The following is a 16,961-nucleotide window of genomic DNA, read 5'->3' as shown; positions in this document are numbered from 1 at the left end:
GTTTTTCTAGAACATTTTTTAAAAAATAAAACAAAAAAACGCAACACAGCTTCAAGTGACCAGCTGTGCTTATATGTAAATTAACTAATGAAAGAAAAGCGATTTATATTGGCTGTATCAAAGAGTAGAACGCCTATTTTAAAAATTACATAAATGTAGACCGTTAGTAGATTTTCGCAATACTACATAGACGAATATCTTGAAAAGAAATTACACGGATTACAGAAAAGCACGGGCAGATGAGTTAATTAATTAACGGAATATTAAGTGCGGAGAGAACACCGGTGATCCGTTCGAGTTTAAATTAAAAATACCCAATTACATTGCAGTAAAAATAATATTAAAAGTTTATTTCTACAACACCATGTATATCTACGGAAATTTGCAGAACATGTAGCGATTTTAACTTAATTAATTTGAATAGCGGAATGTTAATAGATGACGTCATATATAAAAATAAAAGAACAATGTTACGCTGTCGCGACCGGCCCAAAATATCGTTGTAAACTCTGTCGCAGATTGTACCTTTGTAAGTTATTTTCAATATTTTGAATCTTTGTTTAAAAAATATTATTAACTGTATGCAAGAAAACAATTTTATTGTTTATAGACTGAAGAGAGATCGGCGAAAACTGTAAACTGCAATTTTTAATTATATTTTAAATTAATTTAAAATATGTGTTCTCCGCCTGAAATTATTAATGGCTTGTCCCTGTACATCATACTTTTCCTTTAACATCTAACACCTTTCAGGGAAAACTTTATAGAGCTATATTAGTATTGTATTTTATTCTTATCGGATAACTCGATTTACAAGAGTCATCGTGATTTTATAAGACAGATTTAATACCAATATTATAAAGATTAATTTTTTTATTTTTTAACTGTCACAAAAACGTATCTTCTTTAATTGATGCCTCCAATTGCTTTTGCCTTCATCCGGATATGGCAAAAGTTTTCATCATTGAGACTTGTTTACTCGAAATTTTCTCCACTTTTTTTAATATGAAATTTCCTGACACTATGTTTAAGTAAAGCGTCTTTTCTACTTGAAATGTTTATGTCTTTGCCACAAGGATTGCAAAGTGCAAATTGTCGCCCTTTTTTACTTTGGGTTAACCACCCTTTGAACTCTGGCAGGGCTTCCCCTTCGTGTTTGTAGAATTGTTCAGATTTCTTTTTTTGTAACATTGGTACTAGAACTTTCACCACCACTATCGTACTTTTGGTCACTCATTTTTGGATTTCTCGTCGCCATTGATCAACGAGATCGGTAGACGTGGCAACATTGCCTATTTCCCGTCACAACGTCTCCTTATATACTATTGGTAAGTCCGACGGTTGACCAATCAAGAGCTGCCCTGTTTATTTTAACATGTTTTCGGCATTAGCGAAGTTGAGGCCGAAGTTTTCAACGCGAAAATGTCTACGTCGGACGTTCAGCGCCGCCTTCCTGTAAGCCTAGAAGTTTGACAATGGTATTTGGAAAGTCAGTGGAATCATGCTCGACGTTCCAAAGGCCATTGCCAAACTTCTGGGCTTACAGGAAGGCGGCGCTGAACGTCCGACATACACGTTTTCGCGTTGAAAACTTCGGCCTCAACCTCGCTATTAATAATTCATTACATTACGGATTGACGTCATATGTAATGAAATCATCTCAATGTTTTCTGATAGAGTTTGTTACATCGACGATTTTAATGATAAATATTCACAGCTGTCTTCAGTTTAGTGACTTTAAGAGAAAAATTATCCCAATCCCAATGTAATTAACAAGGTCGAACCGAAATTCTATCAAAATATTCTAATTTTACTCGCTTTATGTTCTATTTTCTATCTTCTATCTGTTCGTAATGGTAATCCATATAGATTCTTATTTGTTTCCTTTTCTCTCAAACAAGACTCGATTCGAAATATTTTTTTATCGTGTCGATTTTTTTCTATTTTCTTTATCTTCATCACCTATAATCTTTTCACTTCGATACTCACTTAAACTATTCTACTTCTTTTCGTATTCAACTACTTGAAGAGACTGAATTATGCATTTCTACAAATAAGAAATCCTGCAAACGTTGAAAGATTCGAAAATATCGTTAAACGACATTGGACATACAGTATATCATTGTGAGGATCCGAATCCTGACCTTTAATATGTTTACTTTATTATCCCATAACGTCACCTTATAATCAACTCTTCCACCTGAGAGAAAAGTATCTGTTAAGTTCTCAGACGCAGAAACGACGCTTTCCCACCACCTCTTGACCTAATGTCTCGATGTCATCAATACATCCTAGCTAAGAAAGACAAGTTACGCAATCGTCGCCCGTTCTTCGAATAGTACGATCATTCCGACCTTCCTCCTAAAAGTGATTGTGACTGTACCCATTTGGATATTGAAGAATATTGCAGAACATTGTCATAAAGACGTGGATAACTCTTTACAAAAGGACACGACAAAACAACAACAAAAAAGGACACGATCACCACTAATTTCTTCCGACATCCTCTACTCCAGGTATTTATCTCCACGCGCTTGTTTTGTGAACTCTCTCTCTCGTTCGTTAAATGGACAGGTTTAATCCCCGTATATCTATATCGGTTTCGATATCCTTGTATCATGTATTTTTTTTTTTTTTTTTCCTCTTGCAATTAAACCTTTGTTAGTCGTTAACCTAGTACCCGAGTGAATCACTTCCGGTGTGCTCTCTCTCCACCTTCCTTAATCCCGAGCCCGGGCATCCACACTAGCGGCCGCTCGCGTGATCAGCTTATCGAGTACCGCGGCTTCCGTGTCCGATAGGACACGGCGGTGTCAATCCTGGCGGGGCACTAGAGGTGCCGACTCTCCGGCCACATCATAAATGACGCTGGGGAGTATTTCTTCCCTTTAGAATATGGCTATTGTCATTTATTATACAAACTTTTGCATATGGCTTGGGATTTTATTTTCTTCGATTTAGATCCATAATTCAGAGGCATGCTTTTAATTGATTCGTTTATTGGCTCGTGTCTTCTTATGCAATATCAAGAGTCACTGATGCGGCGAGATATAATTTATAAACGATTTGATGGGTGTTATTTTTAGTTATTTATTATAATTATTTATTTATTAGCTTTCAACAATTGCAACATTTTATGTTCGAGTGATTTTTCTCTTTTGTATAAACTCGAGGTAACATTTACTTTGATTTTATATTATTACTAGCAGATGAGCTCGGCGTTGCTTGGGCAAAAAGTAACGATAGCGAAGATTATTATTATAGCCGATCTAGAATTAGGTTCACCCTCTTCCGAGACTAATTAGAAAATTTTTAGATGGTCTAAAAATATGTTCGATTTCCGACAAAAATCGCATCGAAAATAGTACAGTAGAAACAGAATTCTTCGGGGAAATCCTTAACCCTCTTCCTCCTCCCGTGGGGGAGAATTTCCAAAAATCCCTTCTTAGTGTGCATTCTCAGGGCGTATGCTACTAAAACGCAAAAAAAAAAATGATTAAAAAAAATCAGAAAATTTTTCATTATAATGGGAAATAACTTGATTATAACCTCACTTGAATAAGGTGATTAATTTTAAAATCTGAAATCTGAAAGAACTTGTTTGGAACATTATATTTCGATTTGAAACAAATTCAAATATTCGTTCAAATTCATTTATTTTGGATTTATCGTTTTTGGGTTACCGGAAAGGTGGAAATGATTAAAATTTGTGTCTAGCTTTATTTATTAATTGCCAAAATCTATACTGTATGTGCCACTATTTATTTTCCTTCATTATTTACACTTTATACTGACTAGAACTAATTCTCTCTTCCTCTTTTCTGGAGAGGGTGAAATTTCCAAAAATTCCTTCTTCGTGTGCATTCTCATGAAATTTGGTACACAGGGTACCTGTGTACCAAATTTCAACTTTCAACTGCTAACCATTTGGGCTCTGTGCTTATTATTATTATGCTGGGTTTTGTGAGTTATATTGGGTTGACACTGGTGGCTGTGTACTATGCTGGAACAGAGTCAAGGCATAGCAACCAAAACTAAACTAAAATTAAATAAGTGTATCAGTGTCAGTATTCAGAAATTTCCCAACAATATGGCATGTATTAAATATAGTGGCCTTCTGTAGTGTGATGTATGTGTTTCTATTCAATTGTAATGTTCCCAGGCTTTCGTGTAGTGTGTGTGGTATGACATCTGTAGAGGAGAGAACAACAGGTACTGTACAATAAGCACCCTATCCATCCTCCACATATGCCTTATTTCCTGGGCGAGTTCTGTGTACTTACATGTACTGAAAAAAAATCAGCATTTGGTATATTGCGAGTGTTTGGAACAGATATGCCTATAACGTATGTGATTTTATTGTGTTTGTGAATAAGTGTGATGTCTGGTCTGTTATGGTAAATTGTTTTATCTGTGATTATGACTCTGTCGTAGTACATTTTGTGTGTGTTGTTTTCCAATACTGTCTGTGGAATGTATCTGTAGTATGGTTCGTGGATGTCTAATAATTTGTGTTTCTTTGCAAGTGCTTGGTGTATTATATTTGCTATGATTATGTCTATGTAAATAATCTGTCTGTGTCAAGAGCTTACAACCACTAGTGATGTGTTGTATAGTTTCTGGCATGATGTGACATTTGTGAGTGTTGTATCTTTGAGTATGTGTTTTCTGTAGTTTTTAGTATTTATGACCTGATCCTGTATGGAAATCATGAATCCTTCCATCTCCCCAAAGAGGCATCGCCAAACTAACCAGCTGTTTGACACAGTTTTGTCAACAAAATCCTGGGCCAAGTCATAGGAATGTCTGCCATGAGTGCCTTTTAAAACCCACGATTGCTTAATCTATACTTTTTATATGTTGTGTCATGTTCATATGATGTGAGTGTAAATCTAATGGTGTTATTTGAGTCTGCTAGAGTTACTGCTTTATATAACTTGATGCTTTTATTATTATTACCAACCTATCTTGATTATATTATTAAGATTTTTATTTATTTATTTATTTATTTAACGTATATTCATACATTCCCTGTTCTGCCAGAGGCACTACCAGGGAGATAGTGTACAATTTAAATGTAAAGCAATTGTGATATTGTAGATTACATGCAGCAATAAGAGTGGTGAAACAATATATACATAACATAAAATTGCGCGATACAGCTAGACACGCAGGCACAGTGAGGAAATGAACATAAGAGAGAATGCTGTCATAGCTTATGACATGCAATTACAAACTGGATGCAGAACATAGGCATTTAGCAGAGAAACATTAAGAAAACCAAGTTACAATGATAAAATATGAATAGAGTAAGTAGAAATAGAAGTAGCACTAGGAGTGTGCTACTGAATGGCTATCCGAGTCAAATAACAAATACCACGTGCACGAGTTAGGCTGAGATGGCCCTTACACTAAATTCCATTATGTTGTCCGATGAGGCCTTCTTTGAAGGAGCGGATTGATGATTATGATAGCTTTTTTGGCTAGCTTTTTGAAAGTACGAAAAATTTCAGTAGTTTTCCATATATCCTTCATGTCACAGTTGTATGAATTTCATTTAAGAGGACGCATAGTCCTGTTCGCTCGCTGGTGGTGATGGTGCAGTCATATTATTAAGATTATAAGATTATATATGTACCATACATTTCTCGCTTTAGATCTTGGATTTCATGAAAAGATTTGTTAGAACACCAATTGGGTTATCTGCCAGAGGTCTTTTCCATATCAAAAAGAATTTTGTCAGAGTATGTGAAATTCAATGTTTTATTTCTTTATGATTTTAGCATGTAGATAATGTTAGTTGTGTTGTTAAACATGTTGAAAGAATTGATATGAATGTAATTTATTTGTATTTTCAGCAGCCATGTACTCTGTTCTATCCTCTCTCATTGAACTTGCAACAAAGAATGACATTTGCAAGGCATACAATGAATGGAAACATGTTGTTTGTTGATGCAAGTCAATGAAAATTTACCAATTTCTGTTTATGTAATGGGCGTCAAAACCATCCGTACACTGTGTGAAGATATCACCAATGGCAGGGCTGCATTAACCAGATATTTGTTGACACTGCGAAACATCAAACAGCTGTGTGCAGTGGTACAAAGAGTACAAAACCCAAACACTGGAGACATGGAAATATACTATATAGTTGGATGAGTCGACATTTACTGTGTATCTCACTTCCGGTCGTGTTTGTCTGGAAATCACCATGTAAAGCTTACAATATTGGCTGCCTTAAACCACTGTCAAGTATGACGGAGGTTCCTATATGATTTGGAGTACAATATCATGCAACTCTGAGTCCGATAGTCACCCTTGAAGGTAAAGTAACAGCCACTATTTATCTGCATATTCTGAGTGATTGACTCCATCCCATGATCCAAAGTTAATTTCCAGAGGGCGATGCTCTTATCCAAACTGCTAGGTATGTTGGACTTTGGTTCAAAGAGCACGAAACCAAAGTCACCCGACTTGAATATTTTTGGGTCTGTGAGGGGCATCCTTCAGAAAAAGGAAGATTTCCACATGCTACTTACACAAAGGAATTAGCATCAGTATTGGTCAAAGAATAGTAAAAAATTGACATTAATGTTGTTCGTGATTTATATGTCTATTCCTCAATGTACTTCGGCAGAATTATCTGCAGAAGGGGTCCTACCCCTTATTAATAAACAAAAAAGTGATCTTTTGTTGACATTCAAATCATTTTGTTCAACTCATACTCTGTGTTACAAATTATATGTCAAAAATTAGCAATAATTTTTGTCTGTAAATACAGTAAGCATCAAAATCCTCCCAATGTTTGTACAAACTATAGAAAAATAGCAAAAACTATTCCATATGTGTAAGTAAAAGGAAATAAATCAGCTGTAAGATTATTACAATATTCACATAAAAATATGAAAATTATTTTCATTTTTTGCTATTAAAATATCTTATGGTGTATAAATTCTGCTCGTTGCATTGGGAGAATTGTGATGCACAAATTAATTTGTATAACATCAACATTAAACAATTTCATGCATATTAACGAGATATTAACATATAAATATGCAAATGAGCTGCTGCTTGATGTGCGTCATCACGAAGAATCTTTTCAGTGAGAAGAAACTCCGTATTGTGGAAGTGCATGCAGAATAAAAAATAGCAAGCTAACATATCAAAAATTTAAGAGCTGGCAGGAAGAGAATGTTGAGCACCAAAACAGAAAGGCACTTCCTACATTTGATAACAATTGGATGTTGCAATATATCACCACAAGAGGCAATTGAAACATGACTTAGGAATAGAAGGAATTATTTCAATGATCTGCTGATGCCTAAAACGTAACAATTTGAATGCAAGGGTTAAGCCCAAGAAGCCTAAACTTACCAAATTACTTAAAAGAAACGTCTTGATTTTGCCAAACTCTATGAAGACTGGACCTTAGAAGATTGGAAGAGAATTGTATGGTCAAATGACTCCAAAATTGGTTCAGATGGGCAAAAATGGGTATGGACTACATCAATGAAGTCTATAATTGAGCAGGAAGTACACACAACATTGAAATTTGGTGATGTAGTCTTATGGTTTGGGGCTGTATTACCTATTTTGGCCCGGAATGCTATATACCTAATAGATTGGATAGTGTTATTTACACAGAGATACCTGACAATTATTTGTTACAATCTGTTGATTATTACCACATTGCTTTTCTGGATGCATGTTTTGGATCATTATCTTGCTGATAAATAAAAGAGCTCTTATCAATGTCCTGGCTTCAGGATCAAAATATTAATCTGAGTGGCTGCCTCAATCACCTGATCTCAACCTGACTGAACACATCTGGTTCCTTCATAAACATTGTTTGTCTGACTATGCAGCTCGGCCTGAAAGCATCCACCAATTATGGTAACATGTACAGGATGAGTGGAACAAAATAACATTGCATGATTGCAGTGTTATTATTAATTCTATGCCTAATTAGGAAGGTTTTAAATACCAAAGAAGGCTATACTGATTATTGAAGAGTACCTTTTCTACAAATATGATCTAGATTTTTGTTTGTGTCAAAATCCTCCAAATGCATATGTTCTTTGTATGTTATTATTAATTAACAAAATAATTACATTGTTCAGGTAATTATATAAGTGGTATTTGGATATTTTTAATGAATAGGGCTCATGATCTATTTGAATGTAGAAAGACTGTTTTATATTATACAAACTGTGTTACATGTGATTCAATATGTTTAAAAGAATGGCAGCTGTATTTAGAATATTGTGAATACTCTAGTCACTGTAGACTTTCCCCTCTAGAAGTTCGACTATTAAACTTCTTAGAGAAAAAAATTTTAACATTTTTGTTTTGCCTAGTGTAAAGTATCTTATATTGTAATTACATAACTTTAGTAAAGTAGAACTCATGCTTTTTAGAGGGGTTTTGTCAAACTTAACTGCTTTCTAAAAGTAATAAAAGATAGTTGAAACTGCCAAATGCCAGTTGTTTTTCATTATATTAAAGGAAGAGGAAGATTATAATCATTTCAATTATCAAATTTAACTGAATTGAAATATAACTGTACAGAAATAAAAAATAATTATATCATTTTAATTTAATTTTTGGAAAAATTGAGGATTTAATATCCTGGAACTTTTTATTGGATTCATATTTAAAAATGTTGCCATTAAAATAATAGTTACATTCAAAAAAATCCTCAAATATCAGTTTTATTCAAATAATAGTCAAGGATCCTATTTTAAGCTGCATATTTTTTCTGTGATTACTATTTGAGGGCAACTATTATTTCCTTTCTACATATCCATTTTATGTCATTATTAATTTAGATATTTATTTATAAAAGTTTCATTTTTAAACAAATTACACTTGAAATAGCAACTGGTATCTTTCTTTGTTACTTCCTACACACTAGTAATAAAATGTACACCTACTGTATAAGTGGTTCTAAATTATTTAAAATTAATTAATTAAAATTATAATTATTATAGTTAATAAGAGATGGCACCTAATGCCTCCCTCTAGGGCCAAATTGGTTATGTAATTTATTTAGTAATTAGCCATATCTAGCATGATAGAATTTTGGCATTTGGTCTGTGTCTAGCTTACTGTATATTATACATTTTACATATTTCCTATTAAGTTTGTTTATTAAACAAATAAATATGGTACCTACCTACAGTAGTTTACAGTATTACTTTTAAATTATTTTCCTAAGTTTTCAGAAATCCTCAAATAGTAGATATAGCTACTATCCAAGAGTGGTTATTGTTTCAAGCTTTCAGGATAAAATTCAGTCACTACCAGTATTTGAAGACAATTAGTCAAATAAAATTGGTAGTATTGCAACCAAATCAAAAATAATGCTTAAAAATTAATCCTTATTAATGTGCTTGTAATTTGAATTACATTAATTTTTATTAACTATAATAAAATTATCATCATTAAAAAAATTTGACTGTTTCAAAAACAACAGAGTAAATTTACTACTCTTTTCTTTTAATTTAATCTAAATGAATGATTTAGGCCATTGAACAAACTGAATTAATTAAAAAAAAACATTAAAATTATATAAAACAGTTTCATGCCTTTTAACATTATAGATATTAAGTGATATGGATTTATTTCAAAAATTTATTCAATATCTAATATTATATTTTATTTTTATAACAATATTTTTGAAATTTTATAATAATCAGAAATTCTGTGACACAATTATATACAAGTTTTTCTTTTTTGTTCCCTAAAGATGTCAGGATATTATTTTCTTTTTGATATAAAACTTTACAAAATATTCAATTGTTTTACCATCATTGCACACACTTTTTCCAATCTAATCCACCGCATGCAGCACTCACAATAAAGTATAGTATAATCTAAAAGTAATAAAATTAAACATTAAAACAAAGAATTTTAAATGTATATAATGAAATATAAATGAAAAAAAACTTTAATACTTACAATTATAGTAGCAACAATAATAATTGTAATTTTAATATTTTTCAACAGCATTGAACGAGCCAAATTTCTGCTAGATTTCCGAAATGTTACAGCCTAAAATATTTAAAAATAATATTTCAATATGATTTATTTTAAATAAATAAATACATTTTATTATAACAGTTTATTAATGTAATACTGTAAAAAATATTTGTATACATAGAGTGATTAAAAACTTCCCAGCAGTACTAAAATTTCACTTTATACAAAAATAAAAGAATGAGATGTTACGAACAATAAATTTTATTATAGAATTATATTTAAATTGTCTAAATAGAATGAAGATATCAACTACTTTTATATATTATTTATGCATCATTTAAATTTTGTAAAAATTCTAAAAAATGAAAACTAGAAATTCATATGCCAAAATTGATAAAATTAAAGCTGCAACATTCTAAAAATAAATTCTATATTACTGTTCTCCTGCAACTATAAAAACAAAAGTTTCAAAAAATATTTCTGAATTATTTTATTAGAAAATCCACAACTTAAAACAAAATTTCAGATCACCACCAAGAAAAGTTTTTCTGCAGGTAAATTTAATTCCATAATATTGATAATTAAAAAAAAAATTTTGTCATTATTATTTTGAAAATTTTTCAAAATCTACAATTGATTTATTTTATAATCAAATGATGGACTACTATATGGCTAATTAATTATTAGCCATATTGAGATAATGTGTATTGAGTTAAGCTTTATATCTAAACATACTGATTTATTTCATCCTACTTAATACATATAATTCAAAATAATTTTTATTTTCCCATGAATGCTCTCACTCAAGAACAACAATATAATTTTTTTATTTAACAGATAAATCTAAGTTCTTTGATAATGTAGAAATGACCAAGAATACTTACAGAAGAACTAAGGTTTTCTGTTTTGTCTACAAGAAGTTCTAATCTTTCACCCCGAGTTGCAACTGTATCTAAATGTATTTTAAATAATTTTTAATATATATTATAAAATATAATGTATAATAATAAATAAAATAAAATTTAAAAATATTTTATTTTAAATTATTATTACATTGTATATTATAATTCATATTTTTATAAATAATATTAATAAACTGAATTCATTTCAGAAAATTACCCATTGAGCTCATCATTTCCAAAACATGCTTTGCTTGACGATCAATTGATGAGATAAGTCACTATTCATTATCACAGTGTTGCCTTTAGAAACACTTGGAGAAAGCAATAGTGAGGTTGAGGCCAAAGTTATAAACGTGAAAACGTGTACATCGGACGTTCGGCACCGTTTTCCTGTAAGCCTAGAAGTTTGACAATGGCATTTGAAATGTTGAGCATGATTCCACTGACTTTCCAAACACCATTGTCAAACTTCTAGACTTACAGGAAGGTGGCGCTGAACGTCCAACGTAGACATTTTCATGTTTAAAACTTTGGCCTCAACCTCTCTAATGACTTTAGGAAAACTTTCATTAACTTTTCTTCTAAATATATTGTAAAAAATTCACAGGAAAAATATTCTATTTGCCATTTACATTGGTAAGGCTAATTACTAAACTTTGATAAAATTAATAAAAATTGCAAAAGGCATTTTATAAATAAAATATTCTACTGCAGCATGATGCTTGTGTATACCAAGAGTAATCTTTTAAGATTGTTGTGTTAAAGTAAAACAATGTAATGGTTCATCATGTCAGTTTTATTTTGCAAAAAACATCTTCAGAAACATCAAAAAATCAAGTTTAATTATATAAACAAATGTTTTCAACAATTTTAAATTGTCAACTTCAGGTTAAAGAATAAATATGGAACATAGAAGTTGAAGAACCTTTTTTAAAAACAAGTATGTAAATTTTATTGGGTAGAATAGATACATAATAACTGACATAATCTCACTGGACAATGGTTTGTAAATGAGATCAAAAAATATTTCATATAGGATTTCCAGGAAAGAGAAGGTATCTGCCTCTCTGTAATTGATGGCCAGTTCTTTAATGGAAGCTTTTTAAATTCCATCCTTTCTAAATGTTTACCTGCTCCCACACAAATATCATATGAGGAAAAGTAACCATTCTAATTCTAATTTAGATAAATAAAACTATTATGTTTAATAAAATAGCATATGTAATTTTTTCACAAATGAAAAATTACTCACCAATATTTTTAACCATTATATCTTTAAGTTCATCTAGTTCTCCTTGTACTCGAGCAACTGTATCATAATCTTTATTATCGGAGAAATGTTTCTATTGGAACAAATATATAATTTATTGACTAATATTAATTCTCTATAGATACTGAAATAAGTAAGCTATTGTTTTTTTATACTTAGATCAATAGTTCTCAATGTGCCACAAAATTTCAAAAATAATTATTTGTTTGTGTGCAGTACATATTTATATACACTGTATTACATATATATGTTACTAGCCAAACTAGTTTGTCTTAGGCCAAACTGATTTACGTACTATAAATATGTGCCAGTGTAAAAAAAAAAAATGATTTTGTGTACATAATACATATAATACATAATACAATAAAGATTATATAAAATCTGTATACAGTTATTTTTTATTTTATTTTTAGTTTTTAAAATTAATGCCAAAAGAATGAACATTTCTCTACAGAAACTTTCATTCTTTTAACATTTTATGAAGAATGAAAAGTTATTTTTCATAAAATATATGCTAAATTAAAAATTAAATTATATTGAAGTAGAACAAAATTTAAGTGAACTGAGTAACTTTTCAATTCACATAAAATTCTTCTAAAAAAGTAAAATTTAAAATGTTTAAATAAATTTACCATCTGAGTTGCTAAAACACGAGAAAAATCTCCATTCATTGCATAAGGAAGAGCTGTCTGAGCTCTTGCACCATAAGTACTTTGGAATCTGAAAACAATAATTTTATAAATATTCATTAAAAATTTATACTTGAAGAAATATTAAATTAAAAACTTTTTTCTTATGCATTTATGGTCTACTGTAATTAATAAATACTACTTATTAAAAAAAATTAATTTTCACAAAAATAATGAAACTATAATACAAAACTTCCTGAAATCTACAAAACTTATTTGTGATTAAATAAACATCTCTATTGTAAAAGTATTTTTAAATACTAAAAGTTTTTTCTTCTGCCATGAAAAATTTTAATAAATATAAATTTCACACTTTATGAAAAGCCACATAAAACAGGTGATTTATAAAAATAAAGAAGTTATATATCTATCTAAAAACTTCATCAAAAGTCTGTTCTCTTCATTTTCATATATTGTTTATATTTGAGGTAATGGTGAATTTGGCTTGCTGCTCTATCAAGTAGCAGGAGTAGATTTATGATGTCATCACTCCAAAGGTCTACTCTCTTTTGGGAGAGTAGACCTCAAAAATACATCCGTCAAGGAGCCTTTGAAAATTAAATGAAATAACATTTGAATACATAAAATAAGTAAATGCATTCGTGACTAAAAATTAAAAATAATAATAAAAATACATGAGAACATTCCATTATTATATTTACATTTTTTATTTTCATTTTTATTGTTTTTTCTTTTTTCTTCATTTTTAATCACATCTATACATCACATTTACTTATTTAATGTAAACAGATACCAACATCCTTTCTGTTGCCAAGAAATTCATTTAATTCAAAAACTATATAAAAATATCTGTTTATTAGTTTGCTGAGTACTTTCTGATACTGTTATTTAATGTATTTGAATGTTATTGGGCTGCATTTGAAAAAAATTGTAACCTATAAATTCCCACTGTCATCCATTTGTCTGTCTTTCCTTAATCTTGAGAACAGTATTAGATATAAAACAGTATTAGTCAAGACAGATATGGAAACCTTACTTGTCAATTGTTGCCATAATTTTGCATGAAAAACATATTTTTATGGAAAACATTCCTTCCTGTTCTGAGATTAAAAATAATGCAGGAGGAAGTGGATGCAAATCTTTTTGCACTTCAAGTCTTTGTGATTAATAATAGAAATGATATCCTTAACAATATTTAAATGCTCAGCTATTATACAAAGTGTTAGATAAAGGGTCTTTTGTGAGGACATAGTACAAAGCCTGCATGGCATTCATTCAAACTGTTGATTGTTACTACTTTTTTGTTGCCTTCTATTGAGTGTTGGCCATCCTTAAAGTGCTTATACCAGTCAAATGTTACCCCAAATGATGGTGCATTTTACCTGCATACCACTTTCATCATTTCACAGGTTTTCTGTCATGCTTTTGCCAAGCTTATAACAAAATTTGATAAACACTTATTCTGTTGCAAAACTGGAACTATAGACAAAAACATGCAGAACAAAATACATTCTTTCTTGTCAACTATTAATCTGGTACTGACAAAACTTGCACATGTTGCATACAAAACTTCATACCAATTATTTCAACATCAGCTAATAGATGGTGCAAATTGTCTTTCCAAGAAAAAAATCAGTTTGGGAAGTTTTTAGACACACAATGTATGTTTAGATTTTTTAATTTTAAGTTATTTTAAACAATGGAGTTTGCTGCATTTATTATTATTATTAAAGCACCAGAAATGAATAAAATAATAATATACTGTCCATTTCAAAATGAAACTGAAGATACTAAGTGCATAACTGATCATCTTTTATATTACAAACTTAAAATAAAATGTTATTTTTGTTTGAGACATTGATTTTTAGGAGCAAATAAAATTTAAACTATGTTTAAATATCTATTTTAATTTGAGAAATTTCATAAAATGCCTAGCCTAATTTGTTATACATAAAATTTGTTTTAAGACAAACCTTTTCTTAATTTCATTCAAAAATAAAAATGCTCTTCCTCTTTCAAATTCCTAATGAAAAAAAAAAATTAGTATTAAAAGTTGAAATTTTATTTTCATAAAAAATGAAATAATAAATATCTAACTTATACATAAGCAAAATAGATACAGCAGAATCTGCTTATTGTAAACATGAATATTAATTATTATCTGTCATTTATTGTTATCAGAATCAGTACATTCAAAACATTTAAGTTGAAAAATACTTATAAAATTTTATTGTAATTATGAGCTTTGATTACAGTTACAATTATCTTCAGATAAATAATTAACAGTAATCTTAAAAATTACTTAAAAAGTATCTTTTAGTGCCTCAAGATTATTGTTAGCAATGACAGCACTAACATTAACTGATGAGGACTGCATATTTTCAGTCTCAATTAGTGCTTTGAGCATCAAATGTTAATCATTTTAAGTGTTATCTGCTCTTGGTATAGCAAGCTAAAACTGCTAGAATTTCTTACTTCAATACTTCAATCATACACTATTAATAACAATACTGCAAAAAAAAAAGCAAGCAAACATATTAAGATGTTAATAAATAAATAATAATTCAATTATTGTAATTACTAAATCTTCAATTTACACGTTTTTTGATATAACATTTTTAATGTCAGAATCAATAAAAACAGTTTCTATAATTGTAGTCTTATTTACTTATCCCCTTAATATTTTTGGTTGGTTATCATAACCAGCCTAGGTGAGTCCCAAAGTGATTATAATAAGCAAATTTTACTATGAATGTAATACATAAAATGCTTATAACAATAATATAAATATATAAAACTAAAAATAGGATCTGTGGGTGTACGTCATATTTATTGTAAATATTAATTTAAGTTAGTTTTAGTTTCTTTGTTTCTCCTTCATTCTAGAACTTTCCTTTATAATCCTTTTTCCTTGGGTGGGATGACCAGTTCCGAGAAATAAGGTGAACAAAGGAGAGAACAAGACTCTGAGGCCAAAAAGACAGCAGGACATTCTTTAACAAGACTGGAAAGCATACGGACGTGGTGTAGAGCACTCCAGGTTGCATTAGCAATGACTGGAGATTTTAGAAAGAAGTCTAAGGAAAGGATCCTGTCTATTGTTGTGGTGATGCGGCAGTGAAACAAAACAAAGTATAAGAAAAGAAGACAAGGACAGGATTTTATTGTAGAAGACAACAATGGGCAACTATATAAGAATCATGTGTGGCATCCCACCCAACAATAGGCATTGTGAAATATGTTGAAAAAACCCTGGGTATCCTACTTCTACTATATATTATTTCTTATATCCTCTTAAATATATCCTTTTCTATCATTAGTAGTAAGTTAGTATATAAGTTTGTTTTTTTTAGGTTTCGGCTTTGATCATATTGTCTTGATCAATATATATATATATATATGTATATATGCATGCTTTGGATTTACCAAACTATTGTATCATATTGTACCGTGACGTTGGAATCCCTAATAAAGACTGTATTAAAACACAAAATAAATTACTTGCAAAAAAATATCATCTTATTGTTATCATATCTTCTCTACATTTGTGGTTAACTCAAATTTTGCATTAAATATCACAGATCCTTAATTAATGGTTAGCTGTTAATTGTAATTAAAAATTTTAGACTTTCAGTTTATTAAAAGTTGTAATTTAAAAATAAAAAATAAAAATTAGAAAAAATTATCATCATCACAAAATAAAATATTTAAAAACATAAAAACTGTTTAATATTAGTTTCTATAATTCTTAAATAAATAAACTTTTAACACTAGTACCAGCAATCAGTCATTTTCATCAGTTTTATTGCTGTGATTTTTTTACACACTGTTTTTACAAATGTGATACCTTTTTACTTTAGACTTACTTTATTTTATTCTAAAATTAAAATTACACACTTTTTTCTGTTTTTATTTTTTATGCAGTGAAACATTGAATGACACTGTGTGTCAAACTGATCTATCTGACAAGCATTGACAAATGTTTTGGATAATGGTAAAAGCCAAAGTTTTCTTTGTAGATAAACAAAAAAATGTAATACTTTTTGAGATATAGAGATTAAAAGAAATTAAATTTTGAGAAAAATTCAAGGTATTCTTAAGTATAATTCCCACATATATTGGCATCCCAAAGCCCGATGTAGTAATACTAATCAAAAC

At 29.9% G+C, this 16,961-nt stretch overlaps 1 protein-coding gene across 3 annotated transcripts in view; it reads right to left on the bottom strand.

Moving 5' to 3' along the window:
* Positions 1-9,632: 9,632 nt before the first annotated feature.
* The window catches only part of Vamp7 (Vesicle-associated membrane protein 7), a 32,957-nt gene continuing 25,628 nt past the window's right edge, over positions 9,633-16,961 (bottom strand). For all 3 annotated transcript variants that reach the window (XM_067282472.1, XM_067282471.1, XM_067282473.1), the window contains exons 4-9: positions 14,777-14,826; positions 12,786-12,873; positions 12,136-12,226; positions 10,866-10,933; positions 9,961-10,053; positions 9,633-9,875 (exon numbers count right to left, since the gene is read on the bottom strand). In XM_067282472.1, coding sequence (XP_067138573.1) covers positions 9,810-9,875; positions 9,961-10,053; positions 10,866-10,933; positions 12,136-12,226; positions 12,786-12,873; positions 14,777-14,826 — 456 coding nt within the window. In that variant the 3' untranslated portion in view covers positions 9,633-9,809. The remainder of the gene's footprint in view (positions 9,876-9,960; positions 10,054-10,865; positions 10,934-12,135; positions 12,227-12,785; positions 12,874-14,776; positions 14,827-16,961) is intronic.

Source organism: Centruroides vittatus, unplaced genomic scaffold, assembly GCF_030686945.1.
Source record: "Centruroides vittatus isolate TY-2023 unplaced genomic scaffold, ASM3068694v2 contig_956, whole genome shotgun sequence".
Taxonomy (NCBI): domain Eukaryota; kingdom Metazoa; phylum Arthropoda; class Arachnida; order Scorpiones; family Buthidae; genus Centruroides; species Centruroides vittatus.
The sequence above is the reverse complement of the archived record's forward strand: the minus strand, read 5'-3'. Positions and strand labels throughout refer to the sequence as shown.